The sequence below is a fragment of the Molossus molossus genome, unplaced genomic scaffold, assembly GCF_014108415.1.
Source record: "Molossus molossus isolate mMolMol1 unplaced genomic scaffold, mMolMol1.p scaffold_m16_p_2, whole genome shotgun sequence".
Classification (NCBI taxonomy): domain Eukaryota; kingdom Metazoa; phylum Chordata; class Mammalia; order Chiroptera; family Molossidae; genus Molossus; species Molossus molossus.
In genome coordinates this window covers 26,989,149-27,015,222 of record NW_023425355.1, presented here as the reverse complement: position 1 = coordinate 27,015,222, position 26,074 = coordinate 26,989,149, and the positions used below count along the sequence as shown (strand labels likewise).

The window sequence follows — 26,074 nt, the reverse complement described above, 5'->3', positions numbered from 1 at the left end:
CTTTCTCAGGACTTATCTTTATGCAAAGGCTGCAAAAAGAATTTGAAAGTCATGAACACCTGACCACTGGAGAAAACCTTTACTCGTTCAAAAATAAGTCTCTGTGGTTTAATTATCTACTCTTTCAGACATTGATTTTTCCAGCACCTGTACTGAATGTAACTTGTCTTCCAAACTTTACAGAAGAGTCAACCCAAATCCAGCTGGATTTGTGGCTGTAGGGAAATTGCTTGATTTTATTAAGCATGGCTTATGTTCTCTTTCTCCCCTGACAGTCATACATAACTTGCAAAATCAAGAATTAGAGCAAGACAGAAACAAACTCTTACCTCCAAACAAAGTCTTTCCCTAGTTCCATTCTCCTTAGAGTGCATGTGTCTGAAGGAAGTTCTGATAGCAAGTGTACCATGGAGTGGGGTGCTTCTTGGTTTCTCTCTTCTGTGTGCTCCTTATACACCACTGTCATAGCACAATGCCACATTACAATTGCCTTTTCACATTCCTGCTCAACACTAGAAATGTGAGCTTCCTGAGGACAGGCGTGGAATTTGATTCATCTTCATATCCCTAACATCTACCATGGAGCCTGACACAGTCTTAATAGTATTTGTTGAATTGAATTGAACTATTTTGGCCCTGAATTGTACTAGCCGCAAGTTGTTCTGCAACAGGTGGTCAAGGACAGCCAGGGAGCACAAGGCAAATCTTTTCAATTGTGAGGAGGGCTCAGAATGGTCTCTTTTTGCTTTGCCTTCTACCTCCTCTCATTGCTCCCATTTACCATGTTTTACTACTGGTTGCTTACGCTTTATGCAAAGAGAGGTCTTAAACATATTGCAGGATTTTCTATGACGTTTATTTCTTTCGACACAGGGCTGATGTCTTTGTCATTTCATTCAACCTTTATAGAGTACAGCTAAATCTGATTAATTGAGACTGACTTGGGGGAAGGCCGGTCAGAATTATAGATATAAAAGAAATGCAATTGGTATTACTTTTGAGTTCATAGAGTAATAAGAAGTAGACTAACAAAGCCCTTGCCAGGAAGTTTTGCCAAGTAGAAGTCCTTGGACCTGCTTTAATGAATAAATAAGAATGATGTACAATGAACATATTTATTGTTTGTAAATTGCTTCTAAAGTGCTTAAAAACAGTTTATTCCCTCAAGTAGTTTAAACACTTCCTTTGTAATCTTGTTTACATCATAATTTGCCCAGCAAACCTTCTAAAAAATAGATACAGCAGCCTGTATGATCACCAAATATGAATTAGTGATGTCTGAACTACAAAGGTATGGCTCCAACATCTTAAAGCCAGTAAGCATGAGAAAAATGCTTTGAGGAAGTAGGCAAAGGAGATTCCTCGTTTCCTATTTAGTTGTTAGTCACAGGCAGGGGCTTAAAGTTAGTTTCTCAGTTCTATTTAGAGAAGAGGAAATCTCCCTCACCAGGAAACAATACTTGCCATTATTCTAATCCCTTCAGTAGTCTAATGCCAGTTTCCACTGAGGCAGTAAAAATGAACAAATTTACCTATTGGATAATTTTACTATGATCAAACAATCCCCAGTGGGCAAAACTAATAGAAGATACATACTGTATTTTGATTGCAGTTTATCTCTAGCAATTATAGATGAGCAATTTAAGTTGCAACAAAGCAAGTCATTTGCTAGAATGAGGCTGCATTTCATAAAGCTTTATCATTTGACTTTCTCCCTATCACTAAGCTAAAGACAGTCTGTTTTCTTGGGTGGATCATACATTCTCTTTATACAGTATCCCGAGGAACAATTACTTTTCTTAATGATAGGATATTGACAAGAAATGATTTACAAACATCATTTGCACTAAATTTTATTTTTTTCTCCCATGAAAAACTTAGTTGAAAAAACTTGACAGCATTCTGTTTTACATTTCCACGATTTTTTAGGAGTAATAACAGGAAGGAGCTGGGCAACAGGATAGGGATGTACCCTGGCCTGGGTGTCAGAAGAGCTCAGTTATAAACCCATCCCTGGATTTCTAATAACCAGATTTGTTGCTTTGGGGTAGTTGTGAGGTTCCCTGGGCCTATATCCTTGTCTTCAAAATAGTGTGTGTGTGTGTGTGTGTGTGTGTGAATAGATATACTATATGATCTTTTTGAGTTTTAATGCTCCATATGTTTACGATTCTTTGATGGTCATGAGCCCAAAAAGGAATTTTTCAAGTGCTGCAGTGAACAGCATAGCATTGACAGATTGCACTAATGATTTCAAGAAACTTTGAAATGACCACATTTGTCAGTAAAGCAACTGAAGGCTCTATCATAATCTGAAGAAATAATTAATATTGAATAAAAGGATGTTTTTTTAATAAATGTATGAAGGATAGGTTTAAGAGACTATAGATTGAAAGCAAAAGCAGTAAGTCAGCCAATGGGTTTCTGTTTCCTACTGTCTATAAAATTAGACTAGGTAGAAGGTTCCCTGGTCCAGGAAGCAGGAGTGTTACGTTCTTACTCTGACTGCCAATACTTAGCTATTTGATCTTGGATTAGAAAACTCCCTGGGCCTCAGTTTTCCATCTGTTAAAAAAGGGAAAATAATACCTTGCCTATATACTTCTTAAGACTGTTGTGGTTATCGGAAAAGAGCATAAGTCAAGGCTCTATCTAAAACAATTGCCATATCAATACAAGGTGCTTTCTGACAATCACTTTTAAAATAGGGTCACTAAGACGCACAGAGCTTTACAGGTGTTTCTAACTATGTCAGATTATAAACACCGTTTTTAAAGGTGTGGATTGCACCTGGCTGCTGTGGTTCAGTGAATTGAGCATCATCCCATGGACTGGGCGTCCCTGTTTGATTGCTGGTTAGGGCACATGCCTGGGTTGTGGGCTTTATCCCCAGTAGGGGCTGTGTGGGAGGCAGCCGATAGATGTTTCTCTCTCACATTGATGTTTCTATCTCTCCCTTCCTCTCTCTCTAAAAAAAAATCAATAAAAATATATTAAAGAAAGGTGTGGATTGCAGCAGGTTCAATATGTGTATTATACAGTGGCATCTTAATACTAATAAATATGGGCTTCTAATTTTTTAAGGTTTATAAGTGATACTTTGGATGAATAAAAAAGGTAGGAATAGAGTGATGGGGAGACAGAGTTTTATTTTGTTTTTTTATTTACTTAAGTCAGTTCTCCATACTGTCTAAATTCTTGAGAAATGTTGAAACAGATACATATCTGAAAACCATAGTAGTCTTTTTAAAAAGAGATTCTTTGCAAATCGTACATTTCTGATTCAATTTATGAAAGAAACAGGTGAGCTCTTCCTATCTCATAGACAGGTCTAACATAAACTGTTATTCAACTAACAAACAGTGGGTGAGCACTTGCTCTGTGCCAGGAACAGTGACAGGCACTGAAAACACAGACACTAAAGACATAGTCCTTGCTCTAAAGGAGTTTTCAGCCTAGTCAGGGCGACAAATAGGCAATACAATATGTTACATGATTGATAGAGGTAACTATACTCCTTATATTTCCTTAGGTCACATTTTAGAACTGGAGAGTCTGAGTAACAGGCCAGAAATCTTGCTCTAAGGCAGCACTGTCCAATAGAACTTTATGTGTTGATGAAAATGTTTTATGTCTATGCTGTCTAATATGGTAGCCACTAGCCACATGTGCCTGTTGAGCATCTGAAATGTGCCTACTGTAATTGAAGTACTAATATTTTACCTTTATTTTGTTAATTTAAATTTAAATATCTACATGTGTCTATGCTATTGGACAGCACAGCTATAAAGGAATGATCGAGGTAGCACACAGTTAGGGTCCAAAGCACTCCTGAGTTGAAATCTTTCTCATTGCTTTGGCTCTTAGAAGGCCCTGGTCAAGCTTCCCCAGTCCTTTAACCCTGTTTTCTATCTGCACACTGCACTAGCCTTTGACTGGCTCATTTCAAGCTGACAGTTCTAAATTATACATGCTAGTGTGCTTTATTTAACCCTGGGATGAAGTTCTTTCTTCCTTTCTTTCTTTCTTTCCCTCCCTCCCTCCCTTCCTCTTCTCCTCCTCCTCCTCTTCTTCTTCTTCTTCCTCTTTCTTTCTCCCCCTCCCCCTCTCTCTCCCCGTTTCTTCCTTTCTTCCTCTCTCCCTCCTCTTTCTTTCTTTCTTTCTTTCTTTCTTTCTTTCTTTCTTTCTTTCTTTCTTTCAAAAGCAGCTTTCATGACAACTTGAGTCATAGCAGGGTGAAGGAAAACTAGTCTATAAAATGTCTCAAATCTTATTTTCCACATAATTTTACATGGTGTGAGGTCACTTTAAGTCTCATTAAGTAGAGTTTTCTCTCTCTCTCAACATACACATGTACGTGCACAACACACACACACCCCTTAGCTAGTTCTGCTGTAAGAGACCGGCCTTTTATTTCTACTGAATCAGTGACTAGAAATGTTGGGTATATATATAATATTTTTCTGGAAGGATATATAGGGGGAGAATGAGATAAATAATCCTAGTTGGAAATCTGAGAAAGAAAACTATTCATAATGTTCAATGGGAATTTAGTTAGAAATAGAAATAAGTAATCAAGATAAATCAAGTTTGTGATCTGATAATAAGAAGACTGTCATTTGTCTAGTAATATACCTCCACATATATTGCTTTGTTTCATCCTAATAACACTCTGTAAACTAGTTAGGGCAGATATTATTTTCATTTATGGATTAGGAAATTGAGGGTCAGAAAAGTTCAGTGATTTCTGCAAGATCACACAGCTAATATGGACTTTTTCTATTTTCACCTTGAAGGTTCTATATTGGGAACCTTTCTAGGACTTTTCTTTGAATGTTCTGTGACCTTATTTAAGCTTATAGCCATCTTGCAAAAGCAATCACAGGGTGACTTATAGCCCTAATGAAAGTTGTGTCCACCAGAAACAAGCATTTTTTTAAATATAAAGACACAAAGATATAAAAATTGTACATATAATATGCATGTATCTGTATGTGTTTGTGCACCTGTGTGAATTAGGACATGACTGCCCGCACATGTTTATATTGGCTTAACCCCCCCAAAAAATGCTTTTTTGTTATCATATAGACACAGTATGGAGCAGACCAGGATGAAGAGTGAGTATGCCAGTTCTCTTTGATATAAGGGTGTGGGTATATGTAAGAGTGAATGAAGAAAGAGGTGTCTAAGAGTATTTGAAAGACTGACCAGGAGAAAGCTGGGGAGAGAGGAAACTGAGAACAATATAGGGAAAGGAAGGTAGAACTCAACTACACAGAGTGAGGGGTATGACTGCCTGACACAGTACAGTGTTATGTTTCTGACAGCATTAATTTTTTTGACAGTTAAGTTTGGAATTGTTCCTGTTTTTTTTTTTTTTTTTCTGCTGGTAGAGGGAGAATGAGGTGTTCCCCCTCATTATTTCTTAATCTTCCTGCAGGAAGAAATTGTTCTAGTTGTGTTCACCTCCCTTGAACCTGTCATGTTTAAGCAGACTAGGGTATTTTTTTCTCCCAAATAATACACCCAGTCAGCCAGTCCTAATTACTTCTATTTTATTTCATTTTCCAGAATCCTAATGAGGTGTGACCTAGTAGTGTGTGAATGCAGGACCCAGAGAGAAATCTTGAATTCTACCTGCAGATGCAACAGTGCTTCTCCCTGGTAGAGGCCACATCTCTTTACCTGTTCTGTCCTCTTTTAATGGGGTTAATAATATTTATTTAGGTTATAGTTTTAGCAGGAGGATTAACTAGGTAGTGCTGGTTAAAGGCAAGGGATATAAGAAAGAAAAACCTTAAGATAAATGATAAGTTTTTGTGTATTGAGTCCATTTCCAAATGCTAATTCATTTTTCAGGATATAAACAGGAGGCACCTGCTCTATTGCAGGCACCTCAGCACCTCACAGAAATCTTGCTGGCTGGAGGAGAAGAAAATCTCTGTGCCATGAGCTCTGGACTTTCCAACTTGGGTGTTTGTTTTCTGCCCATCTAAAAGCAGTCCCAGGGACGTGGAAGTAGGGTACAGATGACAATAGCCAGAAGGGTTGGGGGGAAAGGTAAACCACAGAACTTATATGCATGTATGCATGACCCATGGACATGGACATCAAAGCTGGGGACAGGGCGGGGAGGGAGGGGGAGGAGGGTGTCAATGGGAGAGAAAAGAGAAACATCTGTAACAAAAATTAATGAATGAATGAATAAATAAATAAAAATATTAATTTCCCATATGGTTTCTCTAAGGTTTAGTAATTTTTCTCTCTCCTGAAACCTTTTCTACTTACTGTTACCACTACAAAATGACTATTGTGTTTCAGTTGTGGGGGCAAGTGATCTCTTTCTATGACAGTCTATTAAACTTTCTGGAATATTTTGTTATAAAAGGTTCCATATAAACACAAGGTGCTGTAGTAATTGTTTTGTTGGTGCATTGCATAACTGCATTACAAATTTCTAATATTCTGATAATTTCAAGCTGATAATATTAGTCATTTTGCAAGATGTAATTATGGCTTGACTATGCATTGTTACCAGCGCTGTTATATCAGATAGTAGCCTTTGACAAACTTTTGTTTTCAAATCAGGTCAAATTGTAATCTGCCCTCTCCCAAACCTCTGCCACATAAAATGAGGTCTATAAGGATTTTGGATGACAGGTAGAGATTTTAGAGAATGAGTAAACATTTTCATTACTACCTTGGATCCCTTTCCTTTCTTGGATGTTCTCATTTATGGTTTATGAAGTGATGCTAAAGAGTGAGCTCTATCTTGCCTCTGACACTGATGTGCTGCAATGCTTGTTTAAGTTGCTAGAAACTGATGCCTAGTACTGATTTCCTTCAGTGCCTAATAATTTAAACAGAACCAAATGTTCTTTATTTAGACTGTAGTCATAGTTAGAGGGTTGCCAATGTTAAGCAACCACGGAGTTTGATTTTGAGAAATGTTTATTGTGCCTCATTAAATTGGAAATTATTACTTAAGAGATCAGAAATAAATAATGTTTATATTTTCATGACAGTAAATATAAGCAGATGCTGTGTGTGCACATACTTGACTCTGTGCATTCCAGTGAACTGAAACTCCTCCACCCTCTGCCATGTCAGTAATCAGAATAGCTGAACCAAAACAGAACTATGGAGAATTTCACTGACCACAAACAAGAAAATGGGCTATTATATTGCATCTAATTAGAAACATCAATATTAGAATCTAATGCATTCAGTATTTCTAAGATGGTACATTACTAGTTTTTGTCAGTATAATCACATATTTCAGGCTTGAGCAATGAGCTGGTACGAGGGAAATGAATTTAGAATGATATGCTAAAGGCTGTTATGCCTTCACTCTTAAATTAGCTTGTGGAGGCAACTGAGTTTTAAGTGATGTATAATACAAATAATGAGATTGGGGTTGGAACTGGATTTGGGGGTGCTCTTTTAGTCCACAGAGACAGGGCTACCTGCTACTTTTCCTCCAACTACTTTGAAAATCTTTTCAGCCGACAAGGCTTGCTCAATAGGAATTGCATTCTGCAGGCAGTCAGGGCTACATCACTTCTAAGTAGCAGAGAATTGAGGAACCAATAAAATAAAATTTAATGGAAAAGAATGGGCCAGCTCAGGTTCTGAGAGTTCTGGGCCTTCTTTGAGCCAGAAGGGCTAAGAGATTGGCTGGATTTAGAAGATTGGCTGTGATTTCCTGTGTCATTGTTGTGGAAGGTCTTATATTGGATTCTTATTGTCAGTTGGACCAGTTGTATCAAATCATAGCTTCTGAAATAGGAGATACCCCATAAGTCATCACTAGTCATCTTAAGTCACCTTGTAATGATGGTTTCCAGTGTCCCTAAAGGACCATTGAAATAGTCAACAAGGTTCCGGGGAAGAAAGTGGTTCATTCCTGGATCCCATGAGCTATACAACAGGGCTCTCCAGCTAGGTCTGGAGAACTATCTTCAGTTAGTATGTGCCAAATATATCTTTGTCTAACTGCTAGATTATACTCTCCTGACCCATTCACTGAAAGTAGCCAGGAAAGTCATTCTAAGAAAAATAGGTATAAAGCAGGGTAATCACTTTCCTGTAGTTACTATCTTGTGTTTGCTTTCCACTTGAGTAGTAGTTAATACTAAGAACAGTGCTCGTGGGGATTTTTCTTGTTGTCCTTGTTTTTGTGGCATGTTCTAGCTGAGTGAGTATTTAATATGGCGGTAGCATTTAACTTGTGTGTTTGTTTTCTTGGCTGTTTAAAAGGGGGAATAATAGTTGGCACCTGCTTGTGAAGTAGTTTGATATTTTGAGATAGAAGGTACTTTATGCCTGAAAAATAGCTTTAATGTGTTGTAGTTACATATTTGGGGATAGTTGTTGGACTCCAAGGTTTGTTTCATTGGCATATGTGGTTGATAGCTATTTACTTCTCAGGTTGAATTGTGTTTATGTGGGTTGAGATAGTATGATTCACATGATTGGATTCATAATTTTATTTAATCACACTGAGGTCTTGTTGATTTTGCATTTGTACATAGAATAGGCATTAACTTGTTCCTGAGAGTTTTTTATTAAATAGGGATTTTGTCTTCAGTGAAATTAGGAGACTTGTGTAAGACAACTACATAATATCTGAAAACACAGTAGAATGTCAAGAACTGTACAGAGTGAAGTAAGCCATGAATACAAAGAGAAATACCAAAAATAAGCAAACTCTGTGATCCTTAAGATCATTGGAAAGGCTGAAGAATTAGGTGAAAATAATAATGTGGACTAAAAATAGGGGTATTGTTTAGAATTCTGTTAAAGAAGATTTAGAGTAGTACTTGTCTCCTCGTTATTGGGTGTCGATCTTTCCTCCAACCCAAAGAAACATGAAAATGTATTCATTGGTGAAACTAAACCAAATGGATCTGACTCATCAGGCACAGAGAAAGGGAAAGATGTGAAGTGAAAAGAGAACTCCTATTGAATGTTAAACCCCTATCATTCTTTTCCCCACCTAGCTCCTAGAATGCTTGAAACCAGCCTTATACTATTAGGCAGGAGGATGTTGCATTTTCCTCTGGAGAAACTAGATGACCGCAGAATTAAGACCTATGGAATTGACACTTAGGAAATTCATCAGTTAAAAACCTGACTTAGGGATTTCCGGTCAAGATGGCAGCATCGGTAAACAACCACATCAAAATTACAACTAAACTACAGCACAGCCATCATTTAGAACCACATGAAATCGAGCTGAATAGAAGTCCTACAACTATGAAATTAAAGAAGAAGCCACATCGAGACTGGTAGGAGGGGCAGATGAGTGGACAGGCTAATCCCACACACAAGTTTGGCAGATAAAAATCAGGGGGATGCCTTGGCTGGGAAGGTCCTCCCTGAGGAGTGAGGGGTCCCTGTCCCACACCAGGTGCCCAGCTCAGAGTTCCAGTGCCAGGAAGAGAGTCCCCATAACTTCTGGCTGTAAAAACCAGCGGGAACTGAGGTTGCTGGAGCCCTAGGCAGTTCCTCTTAAAGAACCAATGCACATACTTATTCTCACCTGCTTCCTCTAAGCTGGGAGGGGAGGCAGCTTGAAAGGCACCAGAGACATATAGGGAAGAATTGAGCTGTTTGGCCTTGGGACGAGGGCTGGAGAGGCAGCTTTTTCTCAGACAGATGTTCTGGCGGAGGCCTTTGTTCCTTTGGTGAGCCTTTCCCAGGGGTGGCAGACGGCCGCCATATCTGGGACTCCAGCAACCTGGCCCACACTGTTTGCCCTACACTTGTGATTCCCTGAGGCCCTGCCCCACCCAACTTTCTGGGCCACCCAAGCCATTTCCAGGGGCTTTATCATAGGATTGGCCTGTCTTGGATCCTGCTTCAGAGTTTCCTAAATTCTCTGAAACAAGCAGCATCTGGTCGCAGTGAGCCCCATACCTCTCATTAAGTGGCCTCAGGCCTGCCACTAGAAGCAGCCAGTCTGGTTTACAACCTGGCTTTTCCTGAGCACCCGAGTCCAGCACAAGAAGCAGCAGATCACTTTGTAGCTTATGCCAGGTGGCCCTGGATAGAACACAGGCAGAGGCTGACCTTGCCCCAGAGCCAGCACACCCAGTGGACAACTTCAGACCACATTGAAACACCACCACCCAACCACTTCCACAAGTGACACACTCAGTGAGTGGACTCAGTGGGTACCAGAGCACTGCTGAAGTAAGTCTTGCTCTGTGTGTTAGGCCCCTACACCGCTGATCCTCCAAGGGAGTCAGAGGCCAGTGGTCAGTGGGCATAGCCAGTCCTTGCAGCTGATCAGCCTGAGTAAATCCCGCCCACTGATGTGCCAACAGCAACCAAGACTCAATTACAACAGAAGGGTTTACAGTCCACACTCGGGGTATACCTCGAGGGCCCAGCTGGGATGATTAGGGAGGCTGTGCCACTGGATCCTACAGGATACCTACAACAACAGGCCACCCTACAAAGTCTAGGAGACATAGCAACTGTACATAATACGTAGAAACAACCACAGGGAAGTAGCCAAAATGAGGAGACAAAGAAACTTGTCCCAGATGAAAGAAAAGAACAAAACTCCAGAAAATACACCAAAAAAAAAAAAAAAAAAAAAAAAGAAGAAGAAGAAGAAGATAAGCAATCAATCAGATGCAGAATTCAAAATACTGGTTAAAAGGTTGCTCAAGGAACTTAGTGAGACATTCAAGGAACTTAGTGATACCTTCAAGGAACCTCAGGAGACCTCTAAGGAACTTAGTGAGAACATCATCAACATCAAAAAGGACGAGTCAGAAATGAAGTATGCACTAACTGAAATAAAGAATAATTTACAGGTAATCAATAGTAGAGTAGGTAAAGTCAAGAAGCAAACCATCTGTTTGGAATATAAGGAAGTAAGAAACACCCAATCAGAACAGCAAAAAGAAAAACGAACCCCCCAAAATGAGGATAATGTAAGGAGCCTCTGGGACAACTTCAAGCATGCCAATATTTGCATCATAGGGGTGCCAGAAGGAGAAGAGAGAGAACAAGGAATTGAAAACCCATTTGAAATAATAATGACAGAAAACTTTCATAACTTGGTGAAGGAAACAGACATACAAGTCCAGGAAGCACAGAATCCCAAACAACATGAACCCAAAGAGGTCCACACCAGGACACATCATCAAAATGCCAAAGGTTAAAGACAAAGAGAGAATCTTAAAAGCAGCAAGAGAAAAGCAGTTCGTTACCTACAAAGGAGGTCCCATAAAACTGTCAGCTGATTCTCAAAAGAAACTTTGAGGCCAGAAAGGAGTGTCAAAAGATATTCAAGGTGGGTAAAAGCAAGAACCTACAACCAAAATTACTCTATCCTGCAAAGCTATCATTTAGAATCTATGGACATATCAAGAGTTTCCCAGACAAGAAAAAGCTAAAGGAGTTCATCACCACCAAACCAATATTATATGAAATATTGAAGGGTCTTCTTGAAGGAGAAGAAGTACAAAAATATGAACAATAAAATGACAATTAATACATATCTATCAACAATCAAATCTACGAACAAAATAAGCAAGCAGAACACAAAGAGACTCATAGATACAGAGAACTTTTTGTTGGTTGCCAGATGGGAGGGGAGTTGGGTGAAAAAGATGAGGGAATTAAGAAGTACAAATTGATTGTTAGACTGATGAACCTCAAAGGGAAGTGGGGAGGGAGGACGGTATGAGATAAACCAAAGAACTTCTATGCATATATGCATAACCAATGGATACTGACAATAGTGTAGGGAAGGCAGGAGGTGGGTCAATGGGGAAAAAAAGGGGGGAGACATCTGTAATACATTTGACATAAAGATGAGTTTTAAAATATCCTGACTTAATAATCACTCTACACCAAAGCTTATTGGTCAAAAAGCCATGGCAATGCACAGAGAACTTTATGTCCACCTTTTTAGTGCTTCACAATTCATTGAATGACATGGACACCAAGGCAATTTAATGGGAAAAGGAAGATCCTTTTAAAACAAGTATTTCTATAGCAACTAGATATCTATATGGATTTTTAAAAAAGCTCAGCCACTACTTTATTTGATTTACAAAAATAATTTGTGATTGATTTTCCATCTATATTTAAAAGAAAATCTGTGAAGTTTCTAGGAGAATATCTTTATTACCTATGGGTAGTGACAGATTTCTTAAAGATGACACAAAAAGCATAATTTAAAAACTTTTAAGTGAATATATTTTTGACATATATAATTTATTTTTAATCAAAAACTAGATTATATTTTACTCTTATTTTTTTATTTATTTTTTATTTATAGTTGACATACAATATTATACTAGTTTCAGGTGTACAGCATAGTGATTAGACATTTATATACCTTATGAAGTAAGTGACCACCCCTATAAATCTAATACTCATCTGACATCATATATAGTTATTTCAATATTATTGTCTATATTCCCTATGCTGCACTTTACATCCCCATGGATATTTTTTTTTTTTTTTTTTTTTTTATCCTCACCCGAGGACATTTTTCCATTTTTTGCTCAGGTAGAGTGGGAGGGAGAGAGAGGAACAGAGAGAGAGAGAGAAACATCGATGTGAAAGGGACACATCGAGTGGCTGCCACCCTCACAACCGACCAGGGCCGGGGACAAACTGCAACTGAGGTACGTGCCCTTAGCGGAACCGAACCCGGGTCTCTCAGGACCGCAGGCCAACGCTCTAACCGCTGAGCCAAACCGGCCAGGGCCCCATGGATATTTTTATAACTGGCAATTTATACTTCTTTTCTTTAATACGTTTTTATTGATTTTTTTTTTTTTGAGAGAAAGAGGAAGGGAGAGAGAAATAGAAACATCAATAAGAGAGACATCAACATTGATTCACTGCCTCCTGCATGCCCCCTGTTGGGGATCCAGCCCAAAACCCAGGCATGTGCCCTGACCTGGAATCAAACTGAGACTCTCAGTCCATGGGACGACTCTCAATCCACTGAGCTACACCAGCTGGACAATTTATTCTTCTTAATCCCTTCATCTTTTTCACCTATCCCCTCACCCCTATATCTGGCAAGCATCAATTTGTTTTTAGTATCTATGAATTTGTTTCTGTTCTGAGAGCTTTTTATAAGCAGACTATTTTAGAGTGCACCCTGCTCCATTAAAAAAAAAACACAAGAAAGGGTCTCAGATCCTTATTAAGAAGCCCGTGCTTATCTATTTAATGATATGGTGCTTAACCTGGTCTTTCAGTAGGCTTCTTGTCTCTAAATTGTATGTATTCTTGAAAGCTGCTAGGTTTGTCAAGGAGGCATCTGCAGTAAAATTTGAAACTAGTTTGCTCTTCTAAAGGCCTGACTTTGACCCAATCAAAGATGAGGGCATAGAAAAGCACTTTCCCTAGGCTACCTGTGCCACTTCTGGGTAGTCTGACCACATAAAAAGTGTCAGTAAAATTTAAGAGTAATGATAAAAGGCCATCAAGAGGGAGACTCTTTCAACTTGACTTGTTGGATATTAACCACCTGTCCTGTGTTTTCCATTGATAGTCCTGTTCTGAAAGCCACTGGAATTCTTGAATTCTTTTCTATATGTAGAAGAGTAGCTGCCACACTGTCAATCTATGACTCAGAGGTCTCCAATCTGGCAAAGCCTTATCTTCTCACAGAAATTTTATCTACTCTGGTTTGGAAACACTATCTTGTGTCACTATGGCCATTCCCAGAGATGTGGCAGAATTGATGGATTTAGATGGACAGAAAGCGCCTGTATCATTTTATCCCTTGTAGTTATATCCAGACCACTGAATATTTATAAGTAATAGTTGGGAGTGAGGACAGACAACAAATTGTAACTACAGAAGACAGTGTGCAGAATGGATGCTTTCTGAAAAGACCTGACCACCTCAGACTAATAAAATCAGTTATCTGCTTTAGCTGATAAGTAGTTTCACTATTAACTTCTGTCTCTTTTCTAGTCATTCATTGCTGAATTACATGAACATTTGCTAAGTGTTCAGCATTGTGTCAAGAGAGTTTCCAATCCAGTTAGAGAATGAGCTGATATACTACACAAGAAATAATCATATAACCTGCACGGTCTGTACAAAAAGTGCTGAGAAAATGCTAAGCAATGTGGAATGATCGGTTATGTAGCTATATTAGAAATGAGGGAAATTAGATATGGGGAAAGTAGAGGACTTGTATTGGATAACTGCTCAACTAAAAATTTAATGTTAAATGCAACAAAGAACCATGATAAGGGTTCCTTGAATCCTTGAAAAAAGAAGTGATGTTATAAAATAGTAGGTGAGAAAGATTATCCACATAGCATTTTGCAGAATGAGCAAATACCAATGAGGAAACAGTGGCACAGGGTGATGAAGACTGTGGGAAGGGAGCTGAAGGAACATATATCCAAGCTACTTTTAAGAACTTAAAATATTTTATAACCCATTTGACAGGAGAGGAAGGTTCCGTGTATTTGTGATGTGGGTTTGTGTGTGTAACAAATATAAAGGCTAAATTCTCCTATGTGAGTCACCTACCCTCATCCAGCTTTTAAGGTGCTATTTAGCTCTATAAAATAGCAGTGTAATTCTCAAATTGCATTGTAGTAGCTTGTGTACACATATATGCATGTATCTGTACGTAAGTATGTACTAAGCCGCGTGTGTATGTTTCTGTGTATGTGTGTGTATATTTTTCATGTTTTTCTGAATGGCTAACATTTTAACCACCTCTGATAAGAAGTTCATTGGTTTGTCATCTCTTTGTGGGTGTAGCCTGTCTTTTTTTTTTTAAATCTTCAGTGTTCAGTGCATGTTTATGGAATGGATGGATGAATGAATTAGTAAGAGTCATTTTATTTTAGAGTCCTAGAATTTTTGGAGCTTGAAGGGAACATTGATGTCATTTGGGCTATTCATTTTATAGGTGATAAATTAAGGCCTCAAGAAGGATAAAGTGATTTATTCAAGGCTATAATTAAGTCAGTGATAAACAGGGGGAGGGAATCCAGGTCATCCCACTATACCACATTACTCACTGTACTCAAACTGTGTGTGTGTGTGTGTGTGTGTGTGTGTGTGTGTGTGTGTGTGTGTGAATGAGGGCTGGGGTGTGTGTAAGCATGGTCAGTAAGAGCTTACTTGGCTTGTTTTTCAGTTCAGGTAAATATGAACATTCTAGTGATGGCAGCTCTGGGGATGGTATCTTTTATTCCATCTTCACTAATTCCTGCTTAAGCTGCTGTTATTTGAATGGATGGGTCTTTGAGTATACATTCTAGCTAGAGGTATGTTGGCTTTATTTTTACATAGAATTTACATGTTCATTTTTATGTGTTGGGATAGGAAGTGGGAAAAAACCACTTGTCAGTTCATTTCCTAAAAAATGCCATTGTGAGATGCCATTTGAACATCTAAAAGAGCAATCACTTTAGAAAAGGTTATGGGTCTTTTCATCATTGATCAATAGGCACAATTATCATTACTACATTACTACATGTCAGCAGTTAAATAAAGGACCAACATTTTAAAATCACTTTGCTATGCATCTGATTTGGGATCCCAGTTTTCTTGTGTATATTGCTAAATTGACTAAGAATTAAAACTTAAAAAAAAATAGTTAGCAGATTACAATTATAATGCTTTTCAGTTTAATGGGACTTCTAAAGTATAATTTAAAATGGCTGTTCATTTTCAAATGAAAACCTAAAGGTTTGAGGAATCACTGTTTTAATCTCAGTGTCTCCAACCCTTTTAGTTTTGTGTAGTGACCTGGGGATTTGTGCCACTGGGCAAATATTCTAGTCCTGGATATCTGCATTAATTGGGCTTCTTTCTCCTTAGAGTTGACGTCTCTCCTGGTGATAAATGCAGTTCTGAGAGAGTCACAGTCACTCTTCCAAGAGACTAGGGAACAATTCAGTGAACTGTAAAAGTAATGCAAAATGACAAAGTAGGGCATTCTACTACCTTGGGGGCCTGACAAAGTGAAAGTATTTGAATTCTGATGTGCCAGATTTATTAACATAGAGACATAATAACATACCACTCACCCAAATTTTTCACTAGAAACCTCATATATCCATAAGGGAGCTGGAAGTTGAAAGTAGCAAGTACAAAAATCTCCTGGAGTAGAAAAAACAAACAAACAACAAAAACCTAATACTACACAAAAGTTACTATGTTAAAGATCATGTAATTTCCTCTTGGAACAACATTTCAGCTCTCTATCCAGAACTTGACTTTCATTTTCTATACTATTCTAACAAATATAATTATATAGCTTCCAAGAACATAGTACAATAGAAGTATCAAACTTAAAATGGAAGAGGAGTTGTTTTTGATATACTAATAGCAGTGAAGAGTAACAATACTGAGTGTTAGATAGCAGGTTGGTGGGGAACATGCTAAAAATTAAAGGCAAAAATTAAAAAAAAAAAAAACAAAAAAACATAGCACTTTGAAGTCAGTGAGTATATGGGCAAAACCTGCATGGTATAATGATTAATGTTCAAAAATGTGCTCCTAGGTAACTAATAAGCAACTATGTGATGCACTTTAGAAACAAGGCAGAATACCTAGGATTTTAATGGTTTTAGTACTTATAGGGGAAAGTCCTATGCTATTTAAAAAACTCAGCTATCCAGAAGTATTTATTCTTTAGGTTTTCAGAAAATCAAGATTTTATTAAACCTAAGTCAAGTGAGAAGTCTGCTCTCTGTGAATTCCTATGATAAAAACTTCTAATTAGAGAAAGAATTTGGAAGAAATATATAAAATGATAGGAAAGTGATTCTTATTTACCACTGAGACTGGAAATAAAAGTTTGCTCTAGACCAGTTTTTAGTGTCAAAATTAGGTTTTTCAGAAACAAATGTTTTCTTTTTGCTGTGTTCTTGTGTTAACTTGGCTGTCTCATTAGAGATGGGGACATTTCCTAGTCAAATTAATGTGCCATTTAACAAAAATTTCCCCTTTCAAATGTTTCATGCTATTTTCCATTTAGAATACTTAGATTGGAATAATATCAAGCAAATTTTGATTAAATAAGGCTAACCAAGAGCCAATATCTTCTTGCAAAAAAGAAAAGCTTTTTTATTATTTCTTAAAAAGTGTATTTGTGTTGTGGTTCAGTATCCTATATTGAGATGACCTTGACAGATAACATGACAAAAAAGATGCCATCTTCTAACAGCTAGGTTTGCCTTAAAAAATACAGCATATCAGGTTAAGTCCTGTGGCTAGTCATTTGTTGAGGACAGTTCTCCATACTCAATGTACATTAGAATTACCTGGGAAGCTTTTTAAAAATACCAATTGTTGGGCCCCACTCTAGGCCAATTACCTCAGAATATGTTGGAGTGGGACCTTGGCAACAGTATCTTAACAACAAACAAACAAAAATAATCCCCCAAATTCCCTAGTTGATTCTAATGTGCAGTTAGGGATGAGAACCAATGGCTTAAGACATGTAAACTATTCATTAAGAAAATAGTATTTCCTTGTTCAGAGTGGTCTGAGTATCATTCTTTGCTTCACCTGAAGTGTAAAAAAATTTTACTCTTTCAAGGCATAGGGGTGAGGTTTGAACACACACCTTAAATCAGTATGAGTAAAAACACTTGATGTAAGTATACACAGACCTGTGGTAGGCCATCCATGACCAGTTAGCTTAGTTGTTTTGACTGTAATACTAATGAGGCCAGAATAGTGTATTCTAGCCAATTAGAATAATTCTGTTGCATAGGTTGTAGCCATAATTCCAATCAAGCTGCCTCATAGAGAGACTTGAGACTGATTGCAAAGGTGAAAGATAATAGATGACTCAGCATATTACCATCTATTATGGAAAATCAGTTCTAGGAACCTGCCTCATGACTAGTGCTTCTGATTGCATAAGGATGCAGCGTGGGGTATTTGCCCATTATGGTTCTCACTTATCTTGGAAATGAAATGTTTACATTTGAAGGCCAGGACTCATAAGAATGGGTAGTTTACTCTTAGAGTTAAAAAGGGAAGAAGAAAGAAAGATAGGAAGGTGATGTTTCTTTTTTTTTTTTTTAATTTTTATTGTTGAATGTAGAATGTATTACAGATGTTCCACATTTTTCCCCCATTGACCCCCTCCTCCCCACTCCCGCCCCCCTCCCGCCTTTTCCCACACTATTGTCTGTGTCCATTGGTTATGCATATAAGTTCTTTGGTTTATTTCTCCCCCCCACTCCACCCCCAACCCCTTTCCCTTTGAGGTTTGTCAGTCTAGCAATGATTTTGTACTTCTTAATCTCTTCACCTTTTTCACCCATTCCCCCAACACCCCTCCCATCTGGCAACCAACAAAATGTTCTCTGTATCTATGAGAATGTTTCTGTTCTACCTTTTCATTTTGTTTGTAGATTCCATTGTCGATAGATAGGTATTCGTTGCCATTTTGTTTATTCATATATTTTATCTTTTTCTTCAAAAAGACCCTTCATCATTTCATATAATAATGGTTGGTGGTGATTAACTCCTTTAACTTTTTCTTGTCTGGGAAAGACTTTATATGGCCATCGATTCTAAATGACAAGTTTGCAGGATAGAGTAATCTTGGTTGTAGATTCTTGCTTTTCATCACTCTGAATATTTCTTGCCACTCCCTTCTGGCCTGCAAAGTTTCTTTTGAGAAATCAGCTGACAGCCTAATGGGAACTTTCTTGTAGGTAACTAGCTGCCTTTCTCTTGCTGCTTTTAAGAATCTCTCTTTGTCTTGAACCTTTTGCATTTTGATGATGATGTGTCTTGGTGTGGACCTCTTGGGGTTCATCTTGTTTGGGACTCTCTGTGCTTCCCGGACTTGTATGTCTGTTTCCTTCACCAAGTTAGGAAAGTTTTCTGCCATTATTGTTTCAAACAGGTTGTCAATTTCTTGTTCTCTCTCCTCTCCTTCTGGCACCCCCAAGATGTGAATGTTGGCACACTTGAAGTTGTCCCAGAGGCTCCTTACGCTACCCTCATTTTTTTGGATTCCTTTTTCTTTTTGCTGTTCTGATTGGGCGTCTTTTGCTTCCTTATATTCCAAATCAATGGTTTGCTTCTTGGATTTACATACTCTACTATTGAATCTTTGTAATTATTCTTTATTTCAGTTAAAGCCTCCTTCGTTTCTAACTGTGCATCGATCATTTCTGACTGGTCCTTTTTTATGCTCTTGAGGCCCTCACTGAGTTCATTGAGCATCCTTATAAGCAGTATTTTGAACTCAGCATCTGTTAGGTTGCTTATCTCCATTTCGCTTAGTTCTTTTCTTGGGGTTTTGTTCTGTTCTTTCATTTGGGACCTGTTTCTTTGTCTCCTCATTTTGGCTGCCTCCCTGTGTTTGTTTCTGTGTATTACTTAATGAGCGGTATGGGGCTAGCTGAGACCAGATGCTGCTTGTTTGAAAAAATTTAGGAAAAACCTGAAGCATCATCCAAGACAGGCCAATCCTATGGTTAAGCCAGTGCCAACAGCTTGGGTGGGCCTGAAAGTTGGGTGGGGTGGGGTGCGGCGGGGCCTCAGGGAGTCAGCAGGGCGGGGCTACCAGTGTGAGCCAGGTTGCTGGAGTCCCAGATATGGCGGCTGGCTGCCACCCCAGGGAAGGGCTCACCAAAGGAACAAAGGCCTCTGACAGCACGTTTGTCCCGGAGAAAGCCCCCTCTCCAGCCCTCGCTCCAGTGCCAAACAGCTCAGTTCTTCCCTGTATGTCTCTGGTGCCCCTCGAGCTGCCTCCCCTCCAAGCTTAGAGGGAGAGAGTCCGATAAGTCCGTGCGCGGGCCCTTTAAGGAGCTGCCTGGGGCTCCAGCCGCTTCAGCCTCCCTGAGCCTCAGTTGCCGCTGGTTTTCCAGCCAGAAGTTATGGGGACTTCTCTTCCTGGCACTGGAACCCTGAGCGGGGCACCTGGTGTGGGATGGGGACCCCTCAGTCCTCAGGAAGGACCTTCCCAGCCGCGGGAGCCTCCTGATTTTTATCCGCCACACTTGGGTGTGGGACCAGCCCGTTTCACCACCGTCTCACCGCCGCCCCTCCTACCAGTCTTGATGCAGCTTCTTTGATTCCGTAGTTGTAGGACTTCTATTCAGCTTGATTTCAGGTGGTTTTGAATGATGGTTGTTCTTTAGTTTACTTGTAAGTTGGATGTGGTTGTGGGAGGACGCGATACTGCGTTTACCTATTGCCGCCATCTTGACCAGAAGTCGGAAGGTGATGTTTCAATGGTACTCTCCTAACTACAGTGGCACATACTGCCTAGCATATCTTCCCAGGTTAATCAATCTGTATTTCAGAGAAAGGGAAAGAGAATTGTTAAGGTCTCCACAAACAAGTCTTTTAGATATGTTTCTTCTTTTAACTCAGTGCCTTTGAGTGAGAAACCTCATGGTGAGATATATTATTCCTTTAGGACCAGAAAGTAGTACAGTCACCAGGGATAAAATTGATAGGATTTTGCTTATTTGCCTAAATGTGGAGTTATGCCACCATGCCGGGAGGTCAGGTCTCTTCAAAGTTTTATATCTGATGCCCAGTGTACATGGGTTGGATGCCTTCATATGCAAAGTTATACAATTGAAAACTGGCTTCTTTAACATGACATTATTTTCGGATGTCGTTCATGCTTTTCTTCTTTTCTTTTTTCTTTTTATATCCTCACCCGAGGACATTTTTTCCAGTTTTTGTTCAGAGAGAGTGGGAGGGAGGGAGGGAGGGAGGGAGGGAGAGAGAGAGAGAGAGAGAGAGAGAGAGAGAAACATCAATGTGAAAGGGACACATCAAGTGGCTGCCACCCTCACTACCCAACCAGGGCCGGGGACAAACTGCAACCGAGGTACATTCCCTTAGCAGGAACCAAACCCGGGTCTCTCTGGACTGTAGGTCGATGCTGTAACCGCTGAGCCAAACCGGCCAGGGCTGCTTTTCTTGCAAAGCCATTATCTTCTTAATTTTCTTTTTTGCATCAGTGTGTCTATTAACTTTCTTGAGGAAATGATTTAGTAAGTTTGGAGACAGGTGGAATGTGTGCATGCTACTCTTTTACTGCCTGAGTGAGGTCAAATTTCTGATCATGCTTGGGGTTTTGGAATCTATAGGATGCAAAGGATATCATGACTCATGATTCCCACCATGAATCATGATAAACACAATCGAAATTCTCTTTCAGATTTATGTTCTATTATCCCTATTTTATTGAAGAGAAATGTGAAATTAACTAATTTTCTCAAGGTTACACAGTGAAACTAATAATTGAACTCTTGAGTGCTTAGTCAATTCCCTGTTTTAATTGGAGAGTATACATTTTTTTGGGGGGGAGCTTCCATTTGTTAAATTATATATTGTACTGAATATCATGGAAGAGTACTTTTACCCCATACCACTTTGACTCATTATGTTGGTATAATAAATTAACTCAAGAAATGCTTGTTGGTTGACTGACTGATAGATAACCTCTTTCAGCAGTACGTCCAGCATTGTATTCCCAGTGCAGGCTCAAGTTTGCCTCCTCCTCCTGTAATTATGTTTGCAACAATTTCAGCACCTATTTTCTTATGAACAAATTAGAAATGAATTGACCCTTCTGATTTTTACTTTCCCAACCCATTATTTCCAACAGCACTAAGAATACTTGTGGTTTATATTAAAGTGGATTTTATCCTCGAGATAAAACAGTGAGAGTGGACATTACATAGCCTATCATCAAATGAGGGGCAAGTGGCAGTCATGGACATGCCTGAGTAAATGCAAAACAATGGCGGGATTTCCACCTAGTCTCCAACCCCATCCTCACCTACTCTAGATACTGAAGGGCCCCACTCTGACTGTTGGTAGTTTGGTGCTGGTGTGGTACTGGGATCTGCTATCACTTGTCCTGTATTCTCTTCTACCAAACCGTGAGCTCCTTGAAATCAAAAGCTGCATAAGAGTTTAGCAGTTAATAACTGGCAGGTAGTCATGTGAAAGGAATCTGCTATTTTGTTAGCTAGACAGCTATTGTGTTTCCTTTTCCAGGCATTTTCAATTGAAATGATTTCAGAAAGCCCTAAGGAATGGTAGAATTTTGGGGACTTGTGGTAGAATGGCAGGGGGGTGGAGGAGATGTGTTTGAACATTTTTCAGGTTATACAATGGTTCAATGTAAGTAGTACTTTAGTGTTGGGGGTAAGATCCACTTAACTAGGACGAGCAACATAAGTGTCAATATTTCCATGCATTTCTACCTTCTAAGGCTGTGCCCCCCTTCTTTATCTCTCCTACCTCTGGTTCTCATAAGCTATTTTCCCATCTTTTTCATCTGGCAGGTATTCTGCATTTGCTTTTGTAAAGACGGTGCTCAGGCAGTCTACTGTAACCAGATTGGAAGTGGTATTTGAATGATAGGAGCTAAGACAGGGGTTTTCTTGCAAACTTCATGTTTCACATGAAAGGCTTTGGCATGCCCTGTGGACTGCCCTTCACCCCATTTTAGGCATCATACTTATTTGCCTTTATATCTGTGATAAAACAAAGGCCTCCCTACATAACCAGCACTGAATTAAATGTCTTACAACAAAGGGAAGTGCAGAGTTTAAATTCACAGTGGAGGATTACCTTGCCGGCACTTCCATATTTCTGGAATAAATATTTTAACATGTTAATTATCTACTACTAATAAAAATACCTTTGAACTTCCAGTCAATTTGATGGACACAGAATTGTGTCCTCTGGAGAACGGGAAGCAATTAGTTTCTGTAAAGGTTGTGGTTCATGCAGCATCTTCCCCTAAGTGGTTGCATGATCAGTAGCCAACCATATTTTAGGGGATGTTTGTGTCAAGTTCATCATGGTCTGCAAGTGAGAGCTGCCGCCACAGAAACCCCAGGCCCAAAGGAGGCAGCAGGCATCCTTCAGGCTATTGCCCCACTATATCCTCTGTTTCTGATTCATTCATTGCTTCTGTCCGGTAGAAAAATTTCTCCTAAGTAGGACAGTTTGGCTCTTTTTTATGAATCATCTATGTAACCTTTTTTAATCTTTTTTTTCCCATTGCAGACTGAAAACTATTCCTTTGACTCCAACTATGTGAACAGCCGAGCCCATTTAATCAAAAGGTATGTTGGTTTGCTTGCCTATTTTTACAAGTAAGCTTGATTTAATATAAAAAGAAATCAGATTAAATTTTCTAAGGATGCTTTTTTCAGATTTTAAAATGCATACCTAGCCCTGACTGGTGTGGCTCAGTTGGTTGGGTGTTGTCTTGTACATGGAAAGGTTGCTGGTTCAATTCCCAGTCAGGGCATATGGCTGGGTTGTGGCTCCATCCCCAGTAGGGGATATGCAGGAGGCAGGCAATCGATGTTCTGTTTTTACATCGATGTTTCTCTCTCTCCCTCTCCCTCTCCCTTCCGTTCTCTCTAAAAAATCAATTTTAAAAAATCTTAAAAAAATGCCCTGGCCGGTTTGGCTCAGCGGTTAGAGTGTAGGCCTGCGGTACAGAGAGACCCGGGTTCGGTTCCCGCTAAGGGCACGTACCTCGGTTGCAGTTTGTCCCCGGCCTTGGTTGGTCATGCGGGTGGCAGCCACTCGATGTGTCCCTTTCACGTCGATGTTTCTCTCTCTCTCTCTTCCTCTCTCTCCCTCCCGCTCTATCAGAACAAAGGATGGAAAAATGTCCTCGGGTGAGGATAAAAAAAAAAAGAAGAAAAAAAATCTTAAAAAAAATAAATTAAAAGACAGCAATAACAACAACAAGTAAAAACGAATGCCTCTCTGCTCATTGTAGAATATTTGGAAAATTCAGGAAAGCACACAAAACTAAATAAAAATCAGTGGTAATTTTACTACCCCAGAATAATAACTTTTGTCATTTTATCATATTTATTACATCTAAATGTATACATAAACACAAATTGAGAAATATAGAAATCTAGTATTAGAAAACAGATACTTTCAAATTCATGTTATCAAATTTTTTGTTGCTCTTCATTTTAAATAGAAAGGGCTTAAACATTTTCTTATTTGAAACTTCAGTAAATGTCAAGATTGTTATTTTGACAATTTTGTAATTATTTTGAAGATATTTTAATGCAGATAAACTAACTAATTCCTTATCTTAAAAAAAAAAACAACTTTGTAGATGAGAGAGGGAAAGAAGATAACTTTGCCTGATTCAGTACTTCTTAAAATATTTGGAAGTGTTTCAAATGAAAAATTCAAAGTGTAGGTTTGTATGATGGTTGTTCATAACTCATTTATCCATGAAGCTTCAACATAAGTGAATATAGAGATGATTACTGCCAAGGAAGATTCCATCTGGTGCAGTGGGCACAAGATGCCCAATGAGGGCAAGACAAGGAGTTCAGCAAAACCTATAAGGAGGGAGAACTAAGTGAAGCAAGAACTTGTATAGAAAAACCAGTACAGACCATGCAAATATCCTTTTGGATGGTTGAGTAGTTATTCTGCAGCTAAAATTGAACTCTGAATGTGTTTGTTAAAATACTAAAAATGAAATAGAGGCGCAAGCAGGGTATGTTAGAACTGCAGTAGAGAAAACCTAAAAATTCTATTATTTTACTGTCTCTAAACCCATAAATTTACATCACCAGAAGAGTAGGATTTAAAGAATAAGCTAGCTTGTTGTACAAGCAACTTTAATTAATATCTAGTTTATTTTATGATGCTGCACTAACCCCTGAAAGCATGCTAGGTTTATCTGTATTGATTTGTAATTACTTGTGACCTTAAGAGATAATCATTGAATATCTGAAAATAAATAACCCAGGATTACTATCATAGCATAACTTAAACTTTTTTATTTTGAGGGGTTGGGAGGAATCCATTCTTGGCCCACAGAATGAAGAAACAAAATGTGAGGAATTCAAAATTATCTGACTAATTTTTTTAGAGGAAAAAATAACACCCTTTTTGTGCACTAATTAGAATAATTTTGCAGCAGAAATCTGCTTTGTTTTCTGCTTCACAATTGTTATTTCAAAACTCATTTTTTACACCCTGGGTTTTAAAATTTATTTTAATTAAATTTTATTTTTCAATTACAGTTTATATTCAATATAATTTTGTATTAGTTCCAGGTGTACAGCATAGTGGTTAGACAATCATGGACTTCACAAAGTGTCCCCCCCTTCATATTTCTAGTGGGGACTGGGTGAAAAAGGTGAACGGATTAAGAAGTACAATTTGGTAGTTACAAAATAGTTATGGGAATGTATAGCAAAGCTCCTTTAAAAACATACTTCTGGTAAAAATAGGGACTTGCCTTATCCTCATAGATCACTTGGGCTAGCTCTAGGTATCTGGGAATTCTATGACCAGATTAGACTGATAGCATGAGCCTGATTTTCACAGCATGGCAGAGAGCCTAAGACTCCTGGGGATCCTCACCATTTTAGGTTGGCTCTGGGTATCTAACATACATAGAAAGCAGACTGATGAGATGAAAACTTATGTTTAAATATTTTGCTTTTGGGATACACGTATTTCCATAGCAGCTTTGGTACTCACTAGATAATTCTGATTTTGATTAATTACTTTATATGTTTTTTAATTGATTTTTAGAGAGAGGGAGGGGGAGAGAGAGAGAAAGAGAGAGAGATCGATGTGAGAGAGAAACAATCGGTTGCCTCCTGCACACTCTCCGACTGGGAATCGAACCTACAACCTGGATATGTGCCGTGACCGGGAATTGAACCTGCCACCTTTTGGTGTATGGGACAACACTGCAACAAACTGAGCCACACTGGCCAGGGCTTTATATATTTTTGTTTACACACACAAAAGTCACAACCTGGACTTAACAGGTTGTCAGTGGGAAAGTCTCCTAATGTCTGAAATCAAAGATAGTGGCTTTTTACTAGGGACCACATTAATTAAAAGGAAACATTTGAAAGATAAGGGACTCATGCATTTTTGCCAGGTTCTGTTTTTGGAATTTTGAGGGCTTTGGGAAACCACAAAGGCCTTGGAATTTATGGGATCAATCGGGTTTAGATAAAGTACAATACCTGCAAAGATACAGAAATCTTGTGTATTATGCTTTTCTGGAGACTAAGCATTTTAAATGTAAAAT

General features: G+C 38.7%; 1 protein-coding gene across 3 annotated transcripts in view; it reads left to right on the top strand.

Moving 5' to 3' along the window:
- Window positions 1-26,074, top strand: part of PCDH19 (protocadherin 19) — a 107,504-nt gene that overhangs the window by 37,899 nt on the left and 43,531 nt on the right. For all 3 annotated transcript variants that reach the window (XM_036271177.1, XM_036271178.1, XM_036271176.1), the window contains one exon: window positions 23,038-23,096. In XM_036271177.1, the coding sequence (XP_036127070.1) occupies window positions 23,038-23,096 (59 nt within the window). The remainder of the gene's footprint in view (window positions 1-23,037; window positions 23,097-26,074) is intronic.